Here is a 21,692-nt window from a genome sequence, read left to right as displayed (position 1 = left end):
TGATCATGTGATACTGATTTGGGATGGCTTGCACTGGCCCTTGGGGTGTTTCCCAGAGTCTCACCTCTCGTCCAAGATATTTTCACCTATCGCAGTCTCTTTTGTTGAAAGAGAAGTAATGAATGACTGGATATTTCTCACAGCTGCTATCTCCTTTTGCCTTTCTCTTGTGCCAGTACTTACCTTTGAAAATCACGTTATGCAGATTATGTTTTCTAACCAGAATGTAAACTCCATTAGGTTAGGAACCAGGCCTGTATTATTCCTTGTGGTATCTCCAATGTATTATCACTAGAGAAATGCATCTCTAATGTAGGTATCAGAAGATAGTTGCTAAATAACTTAGTAGTAGGTGAATAAAGGAGTCATATAAGCAGTGCACTTATATAAGCTTAGCTTGCAGACACATACAATATATCCATGTGAAATACATTAAAAAATGATGAGTCCTCCCTCCTTTCCTTTCTTCCTCCTTCCCTTTCTCCCTGCTGTCCTTCTTTCTTTCATTTTACAATTATGGACCATCTCTGCTTTATGTCTGGTATTATGATTGACACTAGAGCTATAAGACACATGTCATACTCTCATGAAGTCGATAGCATAGGAGAAGAGATAAGCAAGCAAATCAAAGGTAAAAAGGTCCCTGTGGGTAGAGTTATGTCAAAGGTTCTATGGTCAGTGCATTAAAACTAGAGAAGAGATGACTGAGGCTGCATTGCTGATCTGACTTTGAAGGTTGAGTAGGAGTCAGCTAAGGGTGACCTGGCCCAGGACCGGGGTGAATGTACATGTCAGATAATGAGATGTACACATTGTGGCACACTTGTGGTTGGACTAGAGAACTGGGATGAACACAAAAGGGAGATATGCCTAGAATTTTCTGTCCCTGGACAACCACCATCAAGTTTATATAAAACATGTTATATAAAAATTCTAAAATCTACAAATTGTCTGACAAACCTCATGTTACTCTCTTAGGTAGGTGCTGAAAATGTCAATTTCATAATAAAATAAAACCCGATTGCATTTATTTGATCTCTATTATGACCAGTAGAGATGATTTATTGATTTTTTAAAAGAAAAATATATTTTAAAGTGTCACTTTTTTTGGCAAGAAGTTTGTTAGCAGATATGGAGGTCTCATATACCCCAAATGCATTTTTAGTTACAAAATGTTAACAATTTGGAGAAAAATCCATAAAATAATCAGGAAACTCATGCAAGGATGAGTAGAGTAAAACAACCTTATAGCTTATAGTCAGTGTTTTTTTTTTTTTAATGTTCAGAGTTTTCAACTTGTTACTCATCACCTGAATCCAGACGTGGCTTAATAGTTTGTTTTTGGTCTTCCATACCCTAAGAATTGAAGTTAACACAAATAAATGAAGAATTCATCCCGAACACAGGTAGGTAATTCAGAAATTGGGGCCAGGGATATAGCTCAGCGGCACATGCATCTGCCTGGTAATTCAGAAACAAAGAGCAAGGCATTGCATGCAAAGAACTTCCACATACTCACTGGAAAGCCTCATGCAATGATCATGCCAGATTAAGTGCCACATTCTTGTGTGAACTACATTTAAAAGCCCATTTGGAATTGGACACCCAGAGAAAGTTTGTTTCTCCCCATAAACTTTCTTGTGTCATATAAGATATCTGCATCTTGACTTTCTCTTTTTGACTTGATTATCAGGAACATCCTAGGTCCAGCCTTTGACCTAAGATTTTCTTTTTCCATTTTCATTTGCCTCCTCTTTGCTTTATTACATTCTTTAAAAGAAACAGTCTAGAACAATCCATGACCATCATTGAAAACTGCTTTAAAAGCCTCTATGGAAATAGAAAGGTTAACAGTATTGAATGTGTCAAAGAACTATGGTTTATCACAGGAATGTAATAATAATTAAATGTGACTCTGGATTTCCAAGTCCTCATGATAGAGGGACAGTTCCCAAGGTAACTAGACCCAGACTTTGTCATAGTAGAGTGGAGGGCTTATATATTTTTCCTACTTCCTATCTGCTCACTGGCTAGAGGAGATCAGTACTTCAGAGGAATTTGTGTGTTGTGATCTTAAAAATATTTATTTAAATATTATTAAACAACATTACATATTAATATTGCATGTTATTAAATATGCGTATTTACCTAATAACCCCTAGTTAATAAGTCATTTCAAAGTGTTGTGACACCTGTCACCAATTTGGTTATAAAGCAGAGAAACAGTACCAACACTTGTGGCCTTGAGAATACTTTCCTATATGCCTGTTCTGAGTTTCACCTACTGAGTGGAGCTTATTACTGGGAACTGATTACTAGGAAGCTGAGGTCATCAGGAGTCACTGCCTCTCAGCAGAGGAAACATTTCACTAAAGCAAAATAAGAGAGGCTAAATACACTGACTTAGGAACACACAAACTTACTTTTCACCTTTTTTTCTGTAAGTTTTGTTTTTTAGACAAATAAACATAAGGTATTTTTAATTGAGTGTCTGGGCTCCAATCATGCCAACAGGAATTCTAGGTGAACCTAACAAAATGGCCGCTTGAGAGGAGCAGTGGAGATGTTCCTGGACATGAGCTCTTTTCCCGCTGTCTAGTGTAACTGCTGTGAGCTTTGGGTGCTTCATCAGAAAAGGAGGAGGCTGAGCCTAGAGATTTTCAGTCAATCTCTGAGCTGGAAGACAGCACAAATTCTTTATTGACATTCAACTAAATTGAGGGCCTAATAGTGTCTTCTAGGCATGTATCGATGTGTGATACACATAGTCTTAATTTAACGCAGAGAATTTGAAATGTGAGCATTTTTTTTTTACTGCCAGCTAACCTTCAATTTGAATGCTTCTGGGTGTTTCATGCAAGGGCCTTTGTGCAATATGGTGCCCCTTTGACCCACTGTCAAGGAGACATGCAGTTGACTGACTTCTCTTTCTTCAAGAAAGGAGAATGGATCTGGCTGAAATTATCCACACTTTCCTGTTCTATATCTTATGAATTGTGAAGTAAATGCCAGGGCCGCCATATCTCTGGTGAGCAAAGCTCACTTATGGTGACTGTGGCTATGGACTGTGGTTAAGATATAGCCCAGCAAATGAGAGCCACTGTGGTCCCATCCTAGTGCTACTAATCATTTGTTGTGTGACTTTGGGGAAGTTATTTAACTTTGGAGCCTCAGAATTTTCAAATGTAAGATGGGGTAATAATGGACCCTGTCTCTTAGAGTTAAAAGTATAGAACAGTTTGAACAAATGTCTGATACAGAATAAACACCCACTAATGGTGTGTCCTGATTTATTACTGTGCATATGAGGGATGAACCTAAGGCCTGGATCTTATCCTAACCCTATCGCAATCATCTGAAAGGAAAATTAGAGAGGGAAGGTGAGAGGGGCCCCTGAGAACCCCTCTGTGAGCTAGAAAGATGGTGTTTAAACCATCCCTCCAAGATGGATGTTTATGATACTCTTACGGCTCTTTAGGGAATAAAATTACCTCTGGCTTTCACTAGCCTAATTCAATGTCTGACAACTTCTCTCGGCTGCAAAGTTATTCCTTCTGTGTAGCTCAATTACCTATTGTTGCAGTTCCAATTTGGGGTGAGGGAAAGGATAGCCAGGGTGACTCTGAGATAGGGTCGTGCTTAAAAGTGGGTTCGGCGCACATAGGCATGGATTGGTGCCGGGCTTGGTTAGGCGCTGTTGATGTTCTGTGTCTTCTAGTACAGGTTTGTTGGGACCCAAGGACTCTGTGTGTATTTTCAGGGCCACCAACACGGATGGAAGAGGAAGTGGCACTTAGCTAGGACGACCTAGCATACTTGGCTTTGTGCTCTCACCCAGGGTAATCTGTACATGTTTACTGTTTCTCTGTATTTGCACAAGAGATTGCACCTAGAGGAGGAATTTTGCAGATAAAAAAAAAAAAAACTGAAAAGCAGGAGGTTCTATATGTCCCCCATGAGCACATGATGTGGCCTCTCACTTAGCAGCTCACTGCATTGCTTCATATCTCTGTTCTGTGTTTCCTGATTGAAAGTGATTGAGTGTGTGTATGTGTGTGTGTGTATGTTCCTTTGCTCACAGAGATGGTGGGAAGGGATAGTAAGTGGAAAGATTTACTGGGAGAGAAACTTTATAAATCCAAAATCTAGTTATTAGGAGCCTGGAAAAAGCCCCTTTGATGTGTTTGAGGGAATACTCTGACCCATCCCTGAGTGGGTGGGAATCCTGAATTAACAGCTGTACAGCGGGTTGGCAGTGATTGAAGCCCAGGGTTGAGAAGAGAACCATTTGGCACACCCCAACCTAATGAAATAGGCTTGAAGGGATATTGACCAAAATAAAGGGAGTGAATACAGATTGTGCACAGGAAGATTTATGACAGCCTACTGCTGTGTAGATGTGGGCTTAAAGTGCTCCTTCCAAAGTCCACCTGGGCTGGATGTCGGGTAAGGTGCTCAGTGTCCGTGAACTGCTTTCTTGCCTCTGACAGACAGCTGAGTGGTACCCTGACTTGTATGGAACGGCCTCCGAGCTGGTGGCCATGGAGCACTGGAAGACTCAGAAGCAAACTCCTCTGCCAGCCTGACCCCAGACCATGAGTCTCAGTCTGTTCCCTTCACTGGTAACAAGAACATTGGTAACAAGCAGCTCACTCAGAACAGTGTGATCATGGGAAAATTGTGGCCCAAATGTCATATTCAAATGGCGTGATCCCTCCCCGCATTTGGTGGTAAATTCCTGATGTATGTAAATTTCTCTTGGGTTTGTGGATGAATTCCATACTGGGCCAGTTACTTAGAGACATTGAAGTTTAAGCTGAGAACAGTCTTGATTATGAGCAATGTATTGTGCTAAGCACTTTACATAGTTACCTAATCTGAGTCTTACAACCACCCTGGGCAGTTAAGTGGCATCTTCTCCATTACACACATGAGACATCTGAGGTTTAGTATCTATTGGAATCACTGATCTATGGATCCAGAGTTAGAATCCACCTCAGACTGATTGTTCAGTGGGACGCAGGGTGAGACCAGAGGCCACCAGATACAACTTTAAGAACAGCCTGAAACAGCTGTCTATGAAACAGATTTCTCCTCTACTTTTGCAGCTGAAATCCCCCCACTACTTCTGTCTCGTACAGAAGATTTCTTTCCCTTCAAATTGGTCGCTAAGCAAGAAGCAACTGGATCATTTGAAATGATGCACCCGCCATATCAGTTCTATTTTCTCTCATGTTAAACACTGATCACAGAAGATTGTCCCTTTTGTGCTGAATGATATATGCTATAAATCTTTAATCCATCTGAATGGGTGGATTAACAAAGGAGTGATGAATGATGGTATCGGAAGGGGCAAGGACTCTTTGTGGGAATAGCTGGCCATCTTCCCATGTCCGTGTGCTGTCCTCTTTTCCCAGGGTGGCATGATTGCTCTGCTGCTGTCCATCTTGTGCCTGGTGATGATCCTGTACACACGCCGGCGCTGGTGCAAACGCCGCCGAGTCCCCCAGCCCCAGAAGAGTGCCAGTGCTGAGGCAGCCAATGAGATTCACTACATTCCTTCTGTGCTGATCGGTGGCCATGGGCGGGAGAGTCTGCGCAATGCCCGCGTGCAGGGCCACAACTCCAGTGGTACCCTGAGCATCCGGGAGACACCCATCCTGGATGGCTATGAGTATGACATCACGGACCTGCGCCATCACCTGCAGAGGGAGTGCATGAATGGAGGGGAGGATTTCGCCAGCCAGGTCACGCGCACCTTGGACTCTTTGCAGGGCTGCAATGAGAAGGCAGGGATGGACCTCACGCCAGGTGGGACGGTAGAAGGGCAGCCTGCTTAGCCCTTTGTCTCAGGGAATTGGGGTGGACATTAGGGGATGTGCCAGGGCCCTACCCTAGGTGGGCAAACCTGTTTCCTGGGATGACTGAGGTGTTTGCTAATCTAGAAAATCAGTAGAACAGTGTAAAATCAGAGCCTTTCTACTTCTATCACACATTGGAAGCAGAGATTTCTTTATATCCAACAGGGGAGTGAGTTACAGCCTGTGTAGTATGTAATAGGAAGTAAGAGGATTTCAAGAAAAATCAACATGTGTTGACTTTTTTGTCTATCATAGATGTGCATAGGCAGGCTAATTCTCCAGTGAAGTGGAGGGGACTATGCTGCTTTTTTCACTGACTTCTAAGACTTGGACCTGGGGTGTTTTAGTTGTGTCATCTTTTTTTGCCTCTGTGGTCTCTATAAAGGAGGTATGTTTTCAAAGAAATTGAAGGAATGCAATCAAGGTATCAGACCTCAGATGCTTTGTGTATCTGTGGATACACTGGGGGGAATTGATGTGGACTTAATCTATCAGAACAAATGCAAGGTAAAAATAAATGGTGGGAGAGAAAAACTATATTTTTCTTCTACAGTAGCCCACCTGTCTCTCTTCAAATCCCATGTGCTGTGAAAAACACTTCCCAAAAGATAAATCCTTGACAGTGATCCTTCAAGACACTGCCCAATCATCTTTGAGGCAAATGTATTTGATACCGCATGCTGTTTAAGATACATAGACTTTTGGTGGGGCATGAAAGAGTGAAATTACATAGAGGAAAATGGAAATTCTGTTTGTTATCTGGAAGAGAGCCTATCTACATATTCATTTTATTGGCACTAAAATCTTGGTGACTCTATGCCTCAGAGTCGAGGTGGGGCATGTCTTCAATAGCTTTCATGTGCTTACAGCACCTGGCAGAGTACTAAGGCCACCAGGTAGGGGTACAGTGCACATGACCATACACTTAGATGACTTTAGGGGGCCAGACAGACTGCATAAATGTGTGCAGCAGCTGGAGGTCAGATAATAGGGAACAGTGTAGACCAGATGAGGAGAGAGGCATGTTTGCCTGAGCTCACACAAATTCAAGTTCTTTTAGAACCCTGTGCTAACCAAAAGAAAGAAATCCACAGCCTGTCTAGCCAAAGGGTAGCAAGTAGTAGCAGTATTGATAAAGAATTAGTTGAATTGGATTTTCAATTGTAATCTTATTTCATTCCTTCTCCCATGATTTTGTAGCCCCTAGAAGTCAGAGGAGTATTTTAGTTTCTGCCAGTCTGTCACTTTACAGGTTCTTTGTGTCTACTTGGTTCATAAAGATTTCCTTACTCTCCCTTTCTTTGAGCTTTTCTCTTAGAGTTTCTGTCTGGACTCTTCCTTTTGCAGGAAGTGACAATGCCAAGCTCTCACTGATGAACAAGTATAAAGATAACATCATTGCCACCAGCCCCGTGGACTCCAACCACCAGCAGGCCACCCTGCTCTCTCACACCTCCAGTAGCCAGAGAAAGCGGATCAACAACAAAGCCAGAGGTATCTATGTTAGCGCTCACACTTGGATTTCTGAATATGGGCAGAGGCAGGGCCAGTAGCACCGGTCACCGCACATTTACCCACACCTAGGAGCTATGTCCTGCCACAGTCTTCTGGATGCCAGTTAAAGGCTACTTACTGAAAAATGTAAATGTATAAACCTTTTGATCAAGTACTTTTACCAACAGGAATGTATGCTTAGGAAAGAATTGGACAAGGATACAAAGACACTTTATCACAACATCATTGAAGTGAGCAAAAAATTGAAAGTAGCTTAACTATCCGTAAGCAGGGAATCAGTTTATTACCATGTACATCCTTCTACTGTCCAACGGCTCACCACGCAGTCTTTTAAAATGGAAATATAGAGCTGTATTTGTTAACATGGAAAGTTACCCACCCATCTATTAAATGGAAAATAATGATGTTAGAAAAGGTACAAAATAATGCCATCTAAAGAGGGGATTAAAAATCCTTCTCTGTTTCTGCATCAGAAAAAGACAGGGAGTGTGTATTTTAAATGTTAACAGAGTTCCTTTCTGAGGAGAGTATTTAGAGGGTATGAGAGTTGTTCTCTTACGTATTTTAGTATATTTTCTCTATTCTCTCATTTGCATTAAATATGTATTAATTACAGAGCCAGAAAAAAGCACAGATATGTGATATTCTTTGCTGCCATGACATCATTCTATTCTCTATCAACCAGCATCCTAATCTGTAACGGAAATGTCCCTTTCTTCCTTCTCCTACACTGGGGGTCTTTTCTGGCTGGTAGGTGCCAGAAATGACCCTGGTCAGCAGGATGCTGGGCTTGGTGGGGAGTAAGGCTTTAGAGATTGCTGTCACAAGGTCTACTTCCAAAGAATCTGCTCATCAGGAAGCCCCAGTCCCCTTGGCTACTTCTCTCAGATCGTTAGTCATTGCCCTGTTATATTTGTAGGTTTTTCTGCTGAACTTACCCAGTGATGTGGTGCCATGAAGACACCACTGAAACTGTTGTCTCTGACATGCTTCTTTTCACTGCAGCTGGTTCTGCCTTCTTGAACCCCGAAGGGGACTCTGGCACAGAGGTGGAAAATGACCCTCAGCTGACCTTCTACACGGATCCCTCTCGCAGCCGGAGGCGCAGTCGAGGTAGGAAGAGCAGAGGGTCAGGAAGGGGGGCTGGTGCTGAGCCAGGGAAGGCAGGGGAGGCAGGGCCTACAGTGGGGCTCTGTGAGTGAGAGCCAATTAATGCGGAGAGAACGCTTGGACCATGATTGGTGTTTCCTCTTAAGGAAGAAAGAAGAACCTAGAGTGGAAAATTTCAGAGAATCATCTCTCCCAGATAATGGCACTCTCAAACAAGTTTTCAAGTTGTTTGAAAGGCTGTTTCTTGGTCAGAAGACTCTCAGTTCCTTCTGGAGGCCTCAGGAGTCATATTGTTGCTGTTTAGACACAAGAAATAAAGTTGATAATGTGTGTTGTATGTGAAAAAATGGGAACTATTTGTATCCCTTGCTTACTCACTGACCCTGGGCTTGGAATTGAGCTGGGCAGGAATGTGGGGCGGGGCCAGAGTAGTTGAACTAGGATTTAGGTCTGGGTTGGACCTTTAAGTCCTCACCCAGCAGGATTGTAGGATCTAGTCCTCCAGCCCCCGCTTTGGCCAAGTTCAGAGAACTAGTCCATGCTCATCAACACTGATGAAGCTGTCTGTCCTTGCAGCCACCACAGGGGCCACTCCATGGTGATGTTAGTGACTCACAGGTGGCAGATGCAGCTGCCATCATCTATGAGTTTCCTGGTGTCACATCCTCTGCAGGAGTTCTGTGTTCAGACACCAGTGAGCTTCACCATTCACTTGCTGTGTGATACTGGATAAGTGCGATAACTTCTCTGAATCTCGGTTCCCTGGCGTATCAAGTGGGTTAACAGTGCCTTGTGTGTAGGGCTGCTGTCAGGATTAAATTATATTAAGATCATGGGGGCTGGGGGGACTGCCCAAGCGCTGTGAAGCCCCTATTGTTGTAGTTAGACTTCTCCGTAGTGCAGCCGCAGGTTTCCTGAGTGCAAATGTTCAGAAGTTCTAGACAGGGTGCCCTGGAGGTGTAGTGGGGGCTTCTTGAGCAATGTCCCCTTGTGCTACACTCAGCAGCGCCTTCCCCAGCCCGTACTTAATCAATACCCACGGAGGAAACACATTTTGGCTTTGTCCTGTGTCCACTTGAATTCGCTTCATGTAGAGGATGTTCTCTCCAGAGGTTGGAGAAAAGCTTCCTAATTCTAATTTCAGCCTCTGGAGACTTCACTGTCCTCAGCATTAAAGGATTTTTCACTATTTTCCTGAAGAGATGGGTGGGGCTTGGGGCAGCTTCACTCCTGAAGCCTCAGCTTCCCTGAGGTGAGAAGGTGAATGAAGGCGTCTCCTTCCCCTTGATCCTCCTTACATAGAGCAGATACTCAACCTGGTCCCATCCAACCTAGGCTCTGTCCAAACAGGTTGTGTCCTGCTTTCATAAAATCTTATTTAAAGAAATCCATGGTAGGGGCTGGGGATTTAGCTCAGCGGCAAAGCGCCTGCCTGGCAAGCGCAAGGTCGTGAGTTCAGTTCCTGGTACTGGAGAAAAACCAAAAAAAAAAAAAAAAATCCATGGTAATGAATTAGAATGAGTCTCTTTACAGCATAAAACTGTTTCATTGAATAGCAAGCTCTCTCCGAACACATCACCTGCTTACTGTTATTAACTAGATGGTAAGCCTATTAAAGGTGGAACATGCCTCATTGTTTCTTCAAAGAGCCTAGGAAAGGTTTTACCTCTTTGGGGTGCTTGTATTTACTTAATTGGACTGGATATATCAATCAAGCCAGCAGAAACATTTTAAACCTACCTGCTATAGGTCAGGCTGCATGATCCATGATAGAAACATAAAAACATGGGGCACTGATAAGACTCCAATTAGTGATATAAAGAAAGTAAAATGAGCACTCAGAAGAGAGAATAGTAAATTCTACCCAGCAGCAGTAGAAGACAGCAACGAAGAAAATAATTAGAACTGTGTTATATACATTGCAAAGGATTTCACGGAAGAGGAGTCTAGGCTAAGAACATTTCAGTAGAGGAAAACAGCATCTACAAAACCTTGAAGGCACAAAAGAACATAACATTTTCATGGAAGTAAAAGTAGTTTAGTACAAGAACTTTAGACCAAGTAAAAGAGAAGCACACTGGTGTGGTAAGGAAGAGGCCCAGAAACTGTATACATATAGGTGTTGTTAAGTTTGCATCTGCTTCTGTGGACAAATGGGGAGCCACTGGAGTTTCGAAGCCAGGTAGAGATGCTGGTTTATGAGTTAATGATGCAGATAGAAGGGAGAGACAAGAATATCAATAGCAGGTGATTGCAGTCACATGACAGCAATGGCAATTTTCTGTAAACAGGGAGGACACTGTGTGATAAGAGCTGTAACAGCAGGGTGCACAAGGACCAGGAGAACGAGGAAAGAGTGAGAATCTGTTCTTGAAGGTTTCAGGGAAGTGTTTACAGGGAGATATTGTCTGAGAAGACTTGAAGAGTCGGTGTATACCGGGATGACAAGGTGACGAAACGGCCTTCTATGGAGGAAGAAATAATAAGTGCAAAGTCACTGAGACATAAACGATGTTGGCTGAGTTAGGCAGCAGCAAATAGTTCCTAGAGTGAAGCTTAAGGTGCAAGTGTGTGGGTTGCTTAGAAAGTAAAGCAACAGAAGCCAGAATGTACATGGCCTTGACTAGAAGGGGGTTGGGCCCACTGTCTCAGTGAGTGCCATTGGGTGCATTTAAAGAGCATCGCCCTGGTCAGCTCTGCTCTGTGAAGTCCCCCTCTGGGGCTGTGTGAAGGTCAGGTGAGAGCTGCAGAGGTTGCCGCAGGGAGACAGGGGTGTGGCTACTGCCACAGCCCCGGTATAAGATGACGTGGGGAAGCACGGACGGAGAGAGTGGAGATGAGAGAAATTATGAACACACCAAGCAAAGAAGGCATAATGGCATTAGTGGTAGAAGGGCACGGATCGAACAGGAGGGAAATGTTAGACATGATGGGGGTTTTTGATTTGAGAAACTAATTAGACAGCAGAGCCATTTGCTGGGCAACAGAAATAGGAGAGGGAGCTGGGCTTGAGAGAAGATGCTAAGTCCAGTTTTGGAAGGGCTGTATTTTAGTGCCCAGCAGATGTGTTGGTGATGGATCTGCTGCTCAGACAGGGGTGGGCTGGAGATCTGTGAGTGTGTGGAAATAGACTCCATTCTGTAAAGACACTAGTTGGAATAGAAGAGCTCTAAGTAGCAAGGTCGGAGAAAACAGAGGCTACCTGCTATGCTTGAGCTTTATCTTAATAATAAATATTAACACAGAACATAAGAACACCCTAAATGACCTTCACATTTTACTGCCTTGCTTTTTTACTTTCCCACATTGATTCTGCCTCCATAAGAAAGGTCCTTCTGCTTCTAGCATTTTATCCTTTCCACTGACCCCCTATAACAACAGCCCCCAAACAAACGAAACAGAAGCCAATCCCCTCCATTCCCACCCTTCTTCACCTACTTGAGTGTTTCTTTTTCCCCAGCAAGGAGCTTTCTCTTCCATGTTTACAGGGCAGTGGGGAGCTATCGGGGCTAACTTCATGCACTCATCCAGAGTGGATTACTCTGTTTTCTTTAGTCAGGGACCCACACAGCTAGAGTCACCTGGTAGAACTCTCCATCATATAATAAGGTCCAGCTCTTTCTGGCCCAGGAAGCCCCACCTCAGTCATGCTGTCACCGTGGCAGTGCAGCCCTCAGCTAGGGGCACCCTCTGTGAGCAATGATGGAAATGCAATGTGGGGCTAAAGCATTCTTGCCTAAGTTAGCATGCCGAGTACAGGGAAAGATGGCTGTCTTATAACTTCTCCTGTGAAACTGTCCCCAGGCAGGATGTAGACGATTTGCACTTGGCTTACCCTTATTGATCCTGAGGGTCACCGGTTGGCCAAATTCTCTCCTGTTCCAATGATGACATGATGTCCGTGCTGATGAAGGTCACTCAGGTCATGCAACCAGAAACGTGTCTTGCCCTGTAGGTTAGGTTTGTCTGCCTTCTTTGTTTGCCAGGAGGGACAGCAGAAGGCCACGTTGGACTTTCAATGCCAAGATTTTGACCTACATGTCTTGTTTATTTTTCTTACTTCCAGTGGGTTCTCCCAGAAGTCCTGTGAACAAGACCACCTTGACTTTAATCAGCATCACCAGCTGTGTCATTGGCCTTGTGTGCTCCTCTCACGTCAACTGTCCTCTCGTTGTCAAAATAACCCTGCATGTTCCCGAGCACCTGATCGCGGATGGTAAGCTCATTCTCCCAAGAACGCACCCCCCTTCCTCGAAGAGGAAGGTTTTCAGATTGGGCTAAAAAGAAGCCCGAGGGTGACTGCTTCCTATTACTATAGCATGAGGGGAAATAAACGCAACTAGGTAAGATTTAGAAAAAGGTTGCATTGCTCACAACTGAACTAAAAAAGCAGGTTATAAAAAACTGAACACACCACTTCTTTTTCTCCATACCGACTCTAGTTTGTTTAAAGGAAGCCTCTGTCTTTGAGAGAAATGCAAAACACATTGGCTCTCGGTAGGTAGCTACCAAATTTCTCTTAGCTTTTGAAAAAGGAAAAGCTGAGCAGTAAAGGTGTTTATAGATTAGCCAGGCCTTTGGTTTGCTTTGCCCAGGTGAGAAATTTCTAATTGTAGGAACTTGCTATCGGCCTAAAATTTAGGAGCAATATTTTACTTTCAACCAGGGGGACCCCAATATAATGAGAGAATAATATAGGATCTGAGAGTCCCTGAATCATTTAAACCCACTGCACCTAATTGACTTGTTAATGTCTGTTCTCTGGGTTGCTTTAAGGCTGAAAACAGGTGGGGACTGTTTGCAGTGTGAGAGGGCCTGCTATTTCATGGCAAGTGAAGACAGGCAGCAGGTCCCTGTTCCTTGGATGAGTGCCAGTGCCTGTGGCTGAGGCTGATGGAGCCATGCCACGGCCATCACAGAGCTGCTCTGTCCCTGTATCCCTTAGGAACACTCTGGCAAGATGGGGTGGGTCACAGCAGGGGGGATGATATGGCTGAAAAGCCTAATGGCCTTCGCCTCACAGCAGTCTATGTGATGTCCAAAACTCCATCTGCTGATTCCTTGCTCGGGTGCTAATGACAGGCTAGGAGTAGAGGGAGTAATGATCTCAGACTGGGACTTACTCTGTCTTCAGTGGCTTGTGTGTGGTTATTGTATTTGCACACACAGACGTGCTTCCTCTCTGTCACCCTGCAGGGAGCCGCTTCATCCTGCTGGAGGGGAGCCAGCTGGATGCCAGTGACTGGCTGAACCCTGCCCAAGTGATTCTCTTCTCTCAACAGAACTCCAGTGGGCCCTGGGCCATGGACCTCTGTGCCCGGCGGCTCCTGGACCCCTGTGAACACCAATGTGACCCCGAAACTGGTAGGCAGGAGCACCGGGCAGCGGGTAACTGTCAGAGAGATCATGCCTCTTTCAGTCACTTCCTTGGAACTTAGAACATCTCCCCAGCCCCACTGTCCCATTGTCATCTTAAACCTAGACCAGGAAAGCTACCAGTGTGTGGTTGGATCACCAAGCATAAAATATGCAGACATCTTCTGGAAGAAGCCTCGGCAGGATCCTAACTCAAGGCGCAGTCCAGAAAGACCAGTCCAAAATGACCTTCACAGCCCAATTGTCATCCATCCAGTCTAGCCACAGGGGCTAGACATTTGATAAAATTATTGCATGTTATTGTAGAAATTTTATAAACATGTATAGAAGCAAATTATAGTAATCTGTCTTTCTATCTCCTGGATAAATCAATTTTAAAATTTTCATATCTTCCTTTCCAATTTTTTCTCTATTTATGATTTTTAAAGGCTTCTTTGGAGTGTATTAAGTCTGCTAGACTTTTCCTGCTTTTATTCACTCAATATTCCATATAAGAGCTTTCCAAAGCCATTTAATAATCCTCAGTGATATAATTTATTTTTGGCAGTACTGGGGATCAAACCAGGGCTGTGTGCATAGTAGGCAAGCATTCTACCACTGAGCTACATCCCCAGCCTCAATTTCATGCCCATTTGTTGTCCCTTCATGTCTCTATCATAGCTCACTCCAACGGTCCTCTACTATTTGACATTTAGAATGTTCTAAAGTTTTAATTTTTGTAAATATCATTAAAATGAATATCATTATACATACATGTAGGGGACATGGCAAGTTTTCTTCTTCAGACAAGGCTTAGAGCAAGATAAATATTATTGGTCAAATAAAGAGGATAGATATCTTTAAGTTTATTCTACCATAAATGGGGCTTGAGCACCTCTGAGTGAAAGCCTGGATTCAGGCCTGGCATGAATGAGCTCTGCTGTGCTCCTAGGACTCAAGCAAGTCCAGGAGTCCAACTCTATTATTCCAGATTGCTTCGTACTTTTGACATAGGAGGGCTTCATCTAGAGTAGTCTTTACAAAGAACCTGTTTCCCGTAGATTGAGTACCGCAGATCAGTTCTTCCCAGAGAAGTAGAAGGATGCCTTAAAGCAGAGAGATAAAATTTCTGAGATAAAATATTGAGACCTCTAAGCAAAATGTTGCTGAAATCAAGGGCCAACCTTTTAAGATCTTCATATATCATAATATATCACATGCAGCCTCCACCTCTCTCTCTCTCTCTCTCTCTCTCTCTCCCAGACACACACACACACACACACACACACACACACACACTTCTTCAGGGAGTGAGGGGGAGGGATCTTAACCAGTGGTTGAGTCTAAGCTCTCTAGCCCTTACTTCTGTTGTAATCCATTACTAGATCTCTTTGGGAAAGCATCAGGTAACTGTGACATCTAAAGTTCATGTTCTTAGGTTTTAAAGTTACTTAACGTGGGCCTGTCACAGAGATTCTAGGTCCCCATATGGAGGAGAAAGTACAGCATTTTAAACATCTGATGTCTAAGGCTGTGCTTACTTGCTGCTCCTCCCACGCTGTCAGGCAAACACCAAACCAAACAGATGGGCTGTGCACCATGCCCAAAAGCTAGTGTGTTCTGAAGAAATTAAAGAGAGATCATCTCAGAGGTGGGGCCTCTCTGTGCAACTGAGCTAGGCTCTGGTACCCTCATTCTCCAGCTGCTGTGGATTAGGAAGATTTGGGACAATCACAGCCATTAAATTCTCCTCTGAGAGAAGCATGATCTCCAGAGAAGTTGCTGAAGACATCCTGGGATGCTTCCACCTGGACTTTAAAGAACAGGAAGCAGCTACCATTAATTATATGTGAGAAGGAGAGGAGATTGGTGCTCTTTGTTTGGAGAACCGCCTCTTTTCTTTGCATCAACAATTCCTCTAGAAATTACATGATTTACCCAAAGTTCCATGGCTACATAAAGTGAGAGTCTGTGTTTACTCTATCATGAAATCAGAACCGAAGTGGGATTACAAAGGATTGTTTAATTTCCTCAGACATGTCACATCTGACACTTGTCGCTCAAAAATTCTTAGGCAACAGCCAGTTCTGAGCATTACTGTATGAGGAAGCTGCGGGTCTACAGCAGAGTGCAGTTGTCTTCAAACCTTTCCAGATGTGTCATTTCTAATACTTAACTAAAAACTAAAATAACAGTGGGAGGCCCATCCCTTGAAATGGCTCTCCGGTATCTGTGACAACTTAGGAACTTCCAACTGGAGAGCCATGTTGGAAGAAGACTGAAAATAAATAGCTCAGTGCATAGCATCAGCTTGGCAGGTGTGAGGTCCTGAGTTTGAGTCCTGGCCCAAAAAATGAACAAAAGAGCCAAAGTCCCATAATAGAACTAAGGTGCAACATCTTCATTTTTGGTAGCAGCTGAAGAATGATGCTGCAGAGACTTTTATTTTCATTAACGCTGGAGTCGGAAAGCTCCCCCCCCCACCGCCCTTCTTCCTTCTGCACATGGAATGATGTGGTCATCCCACACGCTCATCAGTAAGAAACTTTATCGCCTCCCACACTCCATCCTAGAGCCTTTCTCCAAAGAGCTGAGTGTGGGAATTGGCTTCAATTCAAGTCGACATTATTTTTGCAGTCCTCTAGCTAGCTTACTTGGAAATGTCAGAGTGTTGGGACATGTGCTTTCCAAGCCGTGCTGAAGGGTCTACCCATATAGATGTCAAGAGCTGTGCAAATGTACTTGGATACTTTTTCATACACACACACACATACACACACACACACACACACACACACACACAGATGCTCAGTCACTGCAAAGGAGCAGCTTCCAGTGCTGGGAGCTCTTCTCAGGCATGCTCTATAAAAGTGCCCCCAAACTAAGCATGTATTTGCTCATCACCTGAACAGTGCTTCAGAATATCAAGTGTGGGAGACAGAAAAATCAGTTCCTAAAGATGTGCACATCCTAATTTGGAGAATCTCTGAACGTGTTATGTTGCCTGGCAAAAGGGGATGACAATTGCGTATGGAATGGAGATTGCCAGACAACTGCACAATCCAGGAAGATGATCCTGGATTATCTGGATGGCCCCCATGTAATCCCAGTGGTCCTTCAAAGTTGGAGAGGAAGGGAGAAGAGGAAGCCAGAGTGATGTGTTGTGAGAAGGACTCAACCAGCTTTAAGGAGGGAGGAAGGGGAATGAGCCAAGAAATACAGGCAGCCTCCAGAAACAGAAAGGCGAGGACACAGGTATCCCCTCGAGCCTCTCGGAAAGAATGTGCTGTAGACTCCTTGATTTTAGCCCCTTTAAATCTGCATCCGACTTCTGTTCTCCAGGGTGATAAGATAATAAATGATGTTGTTTTGAACCACTAAGTTTGTGTCAGTATTTTACTGGTGATAGACAACAAATACACCAAGAAATTAGAGAAGACAAAGACAGAAAGGACAAGTCTTGTGGTGCTTCCTCTTTATAGCCTTCCAACCCAGATCTAAAGATGTACTAGGACACTCTGGAAGAACTGGAGTTGGAGGAAACTTGCTGGTCTGTTTTCCATTCCAGCCCCCTTCCACATTTGCATACTATGACCATGCTACCCAGGAAGGATGGAATGTATCCACAGCAATTAGTCCAATGCCTGGAATATAATAGGACTAGAAAATGAGTTACAGTTATGAAAGATCCACAGATCTTCCAACGGATGTGGGCATGCCTGAGAAATGTCAGGCATGTACCGCAGTGATTGTCTGCCATTTTCAATCTTCTGCTGAGCACTATGACCTTCTAGCAACTCTCAACCTATGACAAGTTGTGACCCTCGCATTTGATTGTTTGGTGACTCAGAATGCATGTGGATTAGTTTTAGCCTGTGGACAACTTCAAAAACCATAGAGTGGTTCCTCTCCACACTACTCTGCTGGGTCAAGGAGACCAGTGGGAAATGTGTAGAAAAATGCTTTTCAGTAAAAATAAGGATGGATAATGTTTATAGACAGCTCACTATATATCAAGCACTGTGCTTAAATTATGCAATTGATGCATCATAAGAATGCTATGAAATAGATGCTACTTTTAATCCATTTTATAGAGGTGTGAACTAATTGGTCCAAGATCATTGGCCTAGTTAATGCCTCTCTGGTCTTTAAAGTCAGGGTGCCTCACACTGGAACTCTCACTTCTGATGGTTTGGCACCCCTTTTCCCATTGCTCACCCTTCCAGGAGGAACAGGGTGAAAGGCCTAAAATTGTCTCCCTCCTGAATGGCCACAGAGAACTGCAACCCTCTGATGAAGGCCTGTGCAAACTGCACACAGACGTTCTCTTTCAGATTCTCCCGGGTTTGCCTCCCTCTGCATTTTTCTTGTCACGGTGGAGAGACCTCAAAGCACTGAGGATGTGTGGCTTCCTGTCCCAGGGGACCCATCTGCAGGGTGACTCTTCTTGCATTTTTAAGTTTTTTTGTTGTTGTTTTCTGTGTGTTTGATTGTGTTTTCTTTCTGGATAGAAACGGAGATGACCTAGTTTCAGTGACTTTTCTCTCTACTCCTTTCCTGGCCTTCCTTCTGCCATTTGGGCAGTGTGGAGACTTCATATACCTGCTTAAGATCACATCCTCATCAGTTATGGTCATAGACCTTCATTGCCCTTTTAAAGGTATATAGCATTTATGGATCTGCAAGGAGCATAGACTTCCAAGCTAAGTCCATTTTTAATCTCTGTCCAAGATGTTCACTAAAATCCCTTCTGCCTCAGGTCTTTCCACAGCCCAGGTCCAAACATGTTCAAGTGTGTAAACTGGCTGAGGAGTAGTGGACGATATTTCCAGCCCTCTACCACTTTGCCTGCTCTGAGCCACTGCCTCTCTCTCTAACCATCCCTGGGTGCTTCTGAACCCAGTTTGGCAGGAGAGCTCAGCCATTATCTTACTCCTGAACCTGTACTGCCCACTTATTCTAAGCACTACTCTTTAGGATAAACTGTTACTGGGTTCCTTCTGTTACTTCCTTCCAGGAGTATGTGGCTTTGCTGCCCTAGATCTCCCTCTTGCCCAATATCTCCACAGAGAGGGTTATTAGCAATTAAATCCTGCTTGAATCTAATGTCTTATGAAGATTTCCCTTTACAGGTGAAGTACATCCAATTCCACTTAATAAGCTCCAACTGCTACCTGAAGCAGAAAGATGGGTCAGAATTTTGGCCTCCATCTGTGTTTACTTTGTGAAGAGTTGGTGGTGAATGCAGTCATACCTGAGAAGCCCTGACTTCCAGGTCTTTCTTTAATCCTTGGATGGGATTGTGCCTCAGTCTTTCATCTGTAGAATGAGAAACAACCAAAGAAACTGTGCATCATACCTAGGCACTGTCTGCCGTACAGGCATTTGTTCTCAGGGTGCCAAGCACAAAACAAGTATAGCACTATCTCTTGAGAGCTTCTCTCTGACAGGATGGTTCACTGAGTGCCTTCTGCAGGGTACACTGGGATCCTGACTGGGTGCTTCTCTGTGACCATGGCAAGTCTCTTCATTGGATTCCTGCATACACCATCACAGAGCTGGTGCCTCATGTGTTCACTGCCATCTGTCACAGCAGATGCGGAAACGGTAACACTTCTAGCTTAGGAGGGCATCCAACACCTTTGTGGGGTCTTTAAAATTCACAGCTAACAGTCGGAGCCTGTGCTTGCACAAAACCCCTCTTAAAGTCAAGATTTAGCAGTTGGTTGCCATAGTAACTTTGCTTATCAAGTCTGAGCTCCTTTTGGTGTCCATGGTCAAACTGGTTTTGAGGAAGAATACAAAAGAGGGAAGTTTGGTGGTTTCCGGAAATGAGGATATGTTGAGAGGCAAATTTTGGATATCATTAAACACTACTTTGTTCTGTTTGGAAATTTTTGTTTCTTTGACGTGGGATTGCATACGCCATTATATGGAACAAAGCTTTACCTGTTATCAGCAGTGTGTCCCCACATGGTAATGAGTGATGGAAGCCTCATAAGGAGATAATGACTACTAAGGTATTTTGAGGAGGTAAATGCCTGATACAAATGGTAGGTACTGCCATTATTAGGAAAATAAGGCTCTGCTTGAACCCTGGAATTGTTACTGCATTTATTTTTACAGATTTTGCAGTAATTAGATATCAGCTATGGAAGAGGACTCCTTTTTTTCACCAGTCCTTTTTGTCCATCTATAGTTCTAGGCAAGGTGTCCAGGAAAGACTACTCTAAGAATCAGAGTGATAGGTTTGACAGCCTCCTGAGATTGTTTCCTATTTTGTAGCATCACATTCACACCTAATTGTCCACAGGACAATCGAGAGAGTGGTTTTTTCCTAACACAGAAGTATGTTTGAACCCTTAACCCATTAATTGCCTTAGATATCTGCATGGGTGGGTTGATGGTTAGGGCAAGTGCTTTAAGTTTATTATCTATAAAGTTAGGGCAAGTGCTTTAAGTTATTTATGTTTCCATTGCACAGTATTTATGAAAAGCCTATTCATTTGAAGGGAACTAACCTTGACCCCGTTCCTTGTAGCTTATAGTCTGGGTTCCATGCTTTCTTTGGATTTGACCATGTATGAATCTAGGCTCTCAGCATTTTCCTTCTGTTGCCCTCTCCTGTGCTTCCTTTCCTTCTGTCAGACTAACCTTCCTTGACAAGCCACATCATCACACCTAATTTTGAGTTGTTATTTTCCTATGTTTGACTCAGACCCCCTGACCATGTCCAGATACTACTGAGCCTCACCAAAGTCAGTAAGTTTGGGCTGATTGTGAATCAGTAGATTCTACAATGGCCCATATTCTGGAAGCCAGAATTTACCATGTAGAACACAAACTACTGGCCTCTAATGCTTTCTGTGGAGTCTTCATAAATTAAGAAGTTACGGACTTTACCTTGAGCTGAGCGGACATGAGGGAAGAACATGACTATGATGTAGTAATGAAGCCCTGATGGACAGCAGTTTATAGGTCAGTCTTGAAATGAATACTTAAGCTAATATTCCAACAAAAACTCCTGTCTCAGACTACCCAGTCCCTTCTCAACTGTGAGGCTGTTTTACTTCCCTTTTATTGGGTTTTATCTTCAGAAAAGGAAAATAGCACTGAAAGTTATTATTCAATTTATGTCTTTTTGGGGTGTCTCTTCCTTGGGAGGTAAAGTGACTCGATGCCTACTGTCTTTTTCATTTTTTTGTTTGTCTGTTAATTTTCTGGATTTTTTCAAATTTTCATTTTTATTAGTATATGTGTGTAGTACATAATGATTACACTCCTTGTGGGGAGTTTGTACATATACATAACACATCGTCATTCCCTTTTCCCTCACTTCCCTCTCCCTCACGAGACTGTGGGACTGTTATCTGCCTAGGGCATGCTCCTTTGTTATATACTAATTTCAGTAGGTCACATTCTGTTTTTTCACTGGTTATACATGAAACCACCAGCTACTGAGAGGGTAAAAACAAGTGATTCAGGATAACTGGTTTCAGTAGTTTGGGGAAAGGTAGCATTACTTAAGAAATTATTAAAACAAGGAAGCAACAGCAATTTTTCTCAAGATTAGTACTCAGCCAAGCAATGAATATCGATCTTTTGCTTGTAAATTGGATGAATGCACTGGAATCCTATTTTGGAAAAATGCATACACACAATTTTGCATGCAATTTCAAAAGTTTCATGGACCTCTTGGTATGCCAGGGGAGGAACTAATGATAATGAATAGTAATATCCTAAAAAAACACAGAACTGTAGATGATCCTTTTTTTTTTGTAAGCTCCAAAGTAACTAGTTCACTTTTCATTTTAAGCTGAAGCAAGATTTACTGTAAAACCATGATAGGTA

At 43.4% G+C, this 21,692-nt stretch overlaps 1 protein-coding gene across 4 annotated transcripts in view; it reads left to right on the top strand.

The window, feature by feature from the left end:
* Astn1 (astrotactin 1) overlaps positions 1–21,692 on the top strand; it is a 296,448-nt gene that overhangs the window by 123,965 nt on the left and 150,791 nt on the right. For 3 of the 4 annotated variants that reach the window (XM_013520987.1, XM_005374905.2, XM_013520991.1), the window contains exons 3-7: positions 5,418–5,811; positions 7,209–7,355; positions 8,382–8,489; positions 12,553–12,702; positions 13,683–13,874. In XM_013520987.1, the coding sequence (XP_013376441.1) occupies positions 5,418–5,811; positions 7,209–7,355; positions 8,382–8,489; positions 12,553–12,702; positions 13,683–13,874 (991 nt within the window). The remainder of the gene's footprint in view (positions 1–5,417; positions 5,812–7,208; positions 7,356–8,381; positions 8,490–12,552; positions 12,703–13,682; positions 13,875–21,692) is intronic. The other variant, XM_005374906.2, reaches the window with a different exon arrangement.

This window comes from Chinchilla lanigera, unplaced genomic scaffold, assembly GCF_000276665.1.
Source record: "Chinchilla lanigera isolate Chin_1 unplaced genomic scaffold, ChiLan1.0 scaffold00005, whole genome shotgun sequence".
Classification (NCBI taxonomy): Eukaryota; Metazoa; Chordata; class Mammalia; order Rodentia; family Chinchillidae; genus Chinchilla; species Chinchilla lanigera.
This window is presented reverse-complemented; position numbering and strand designations above follow the sequence as displayed.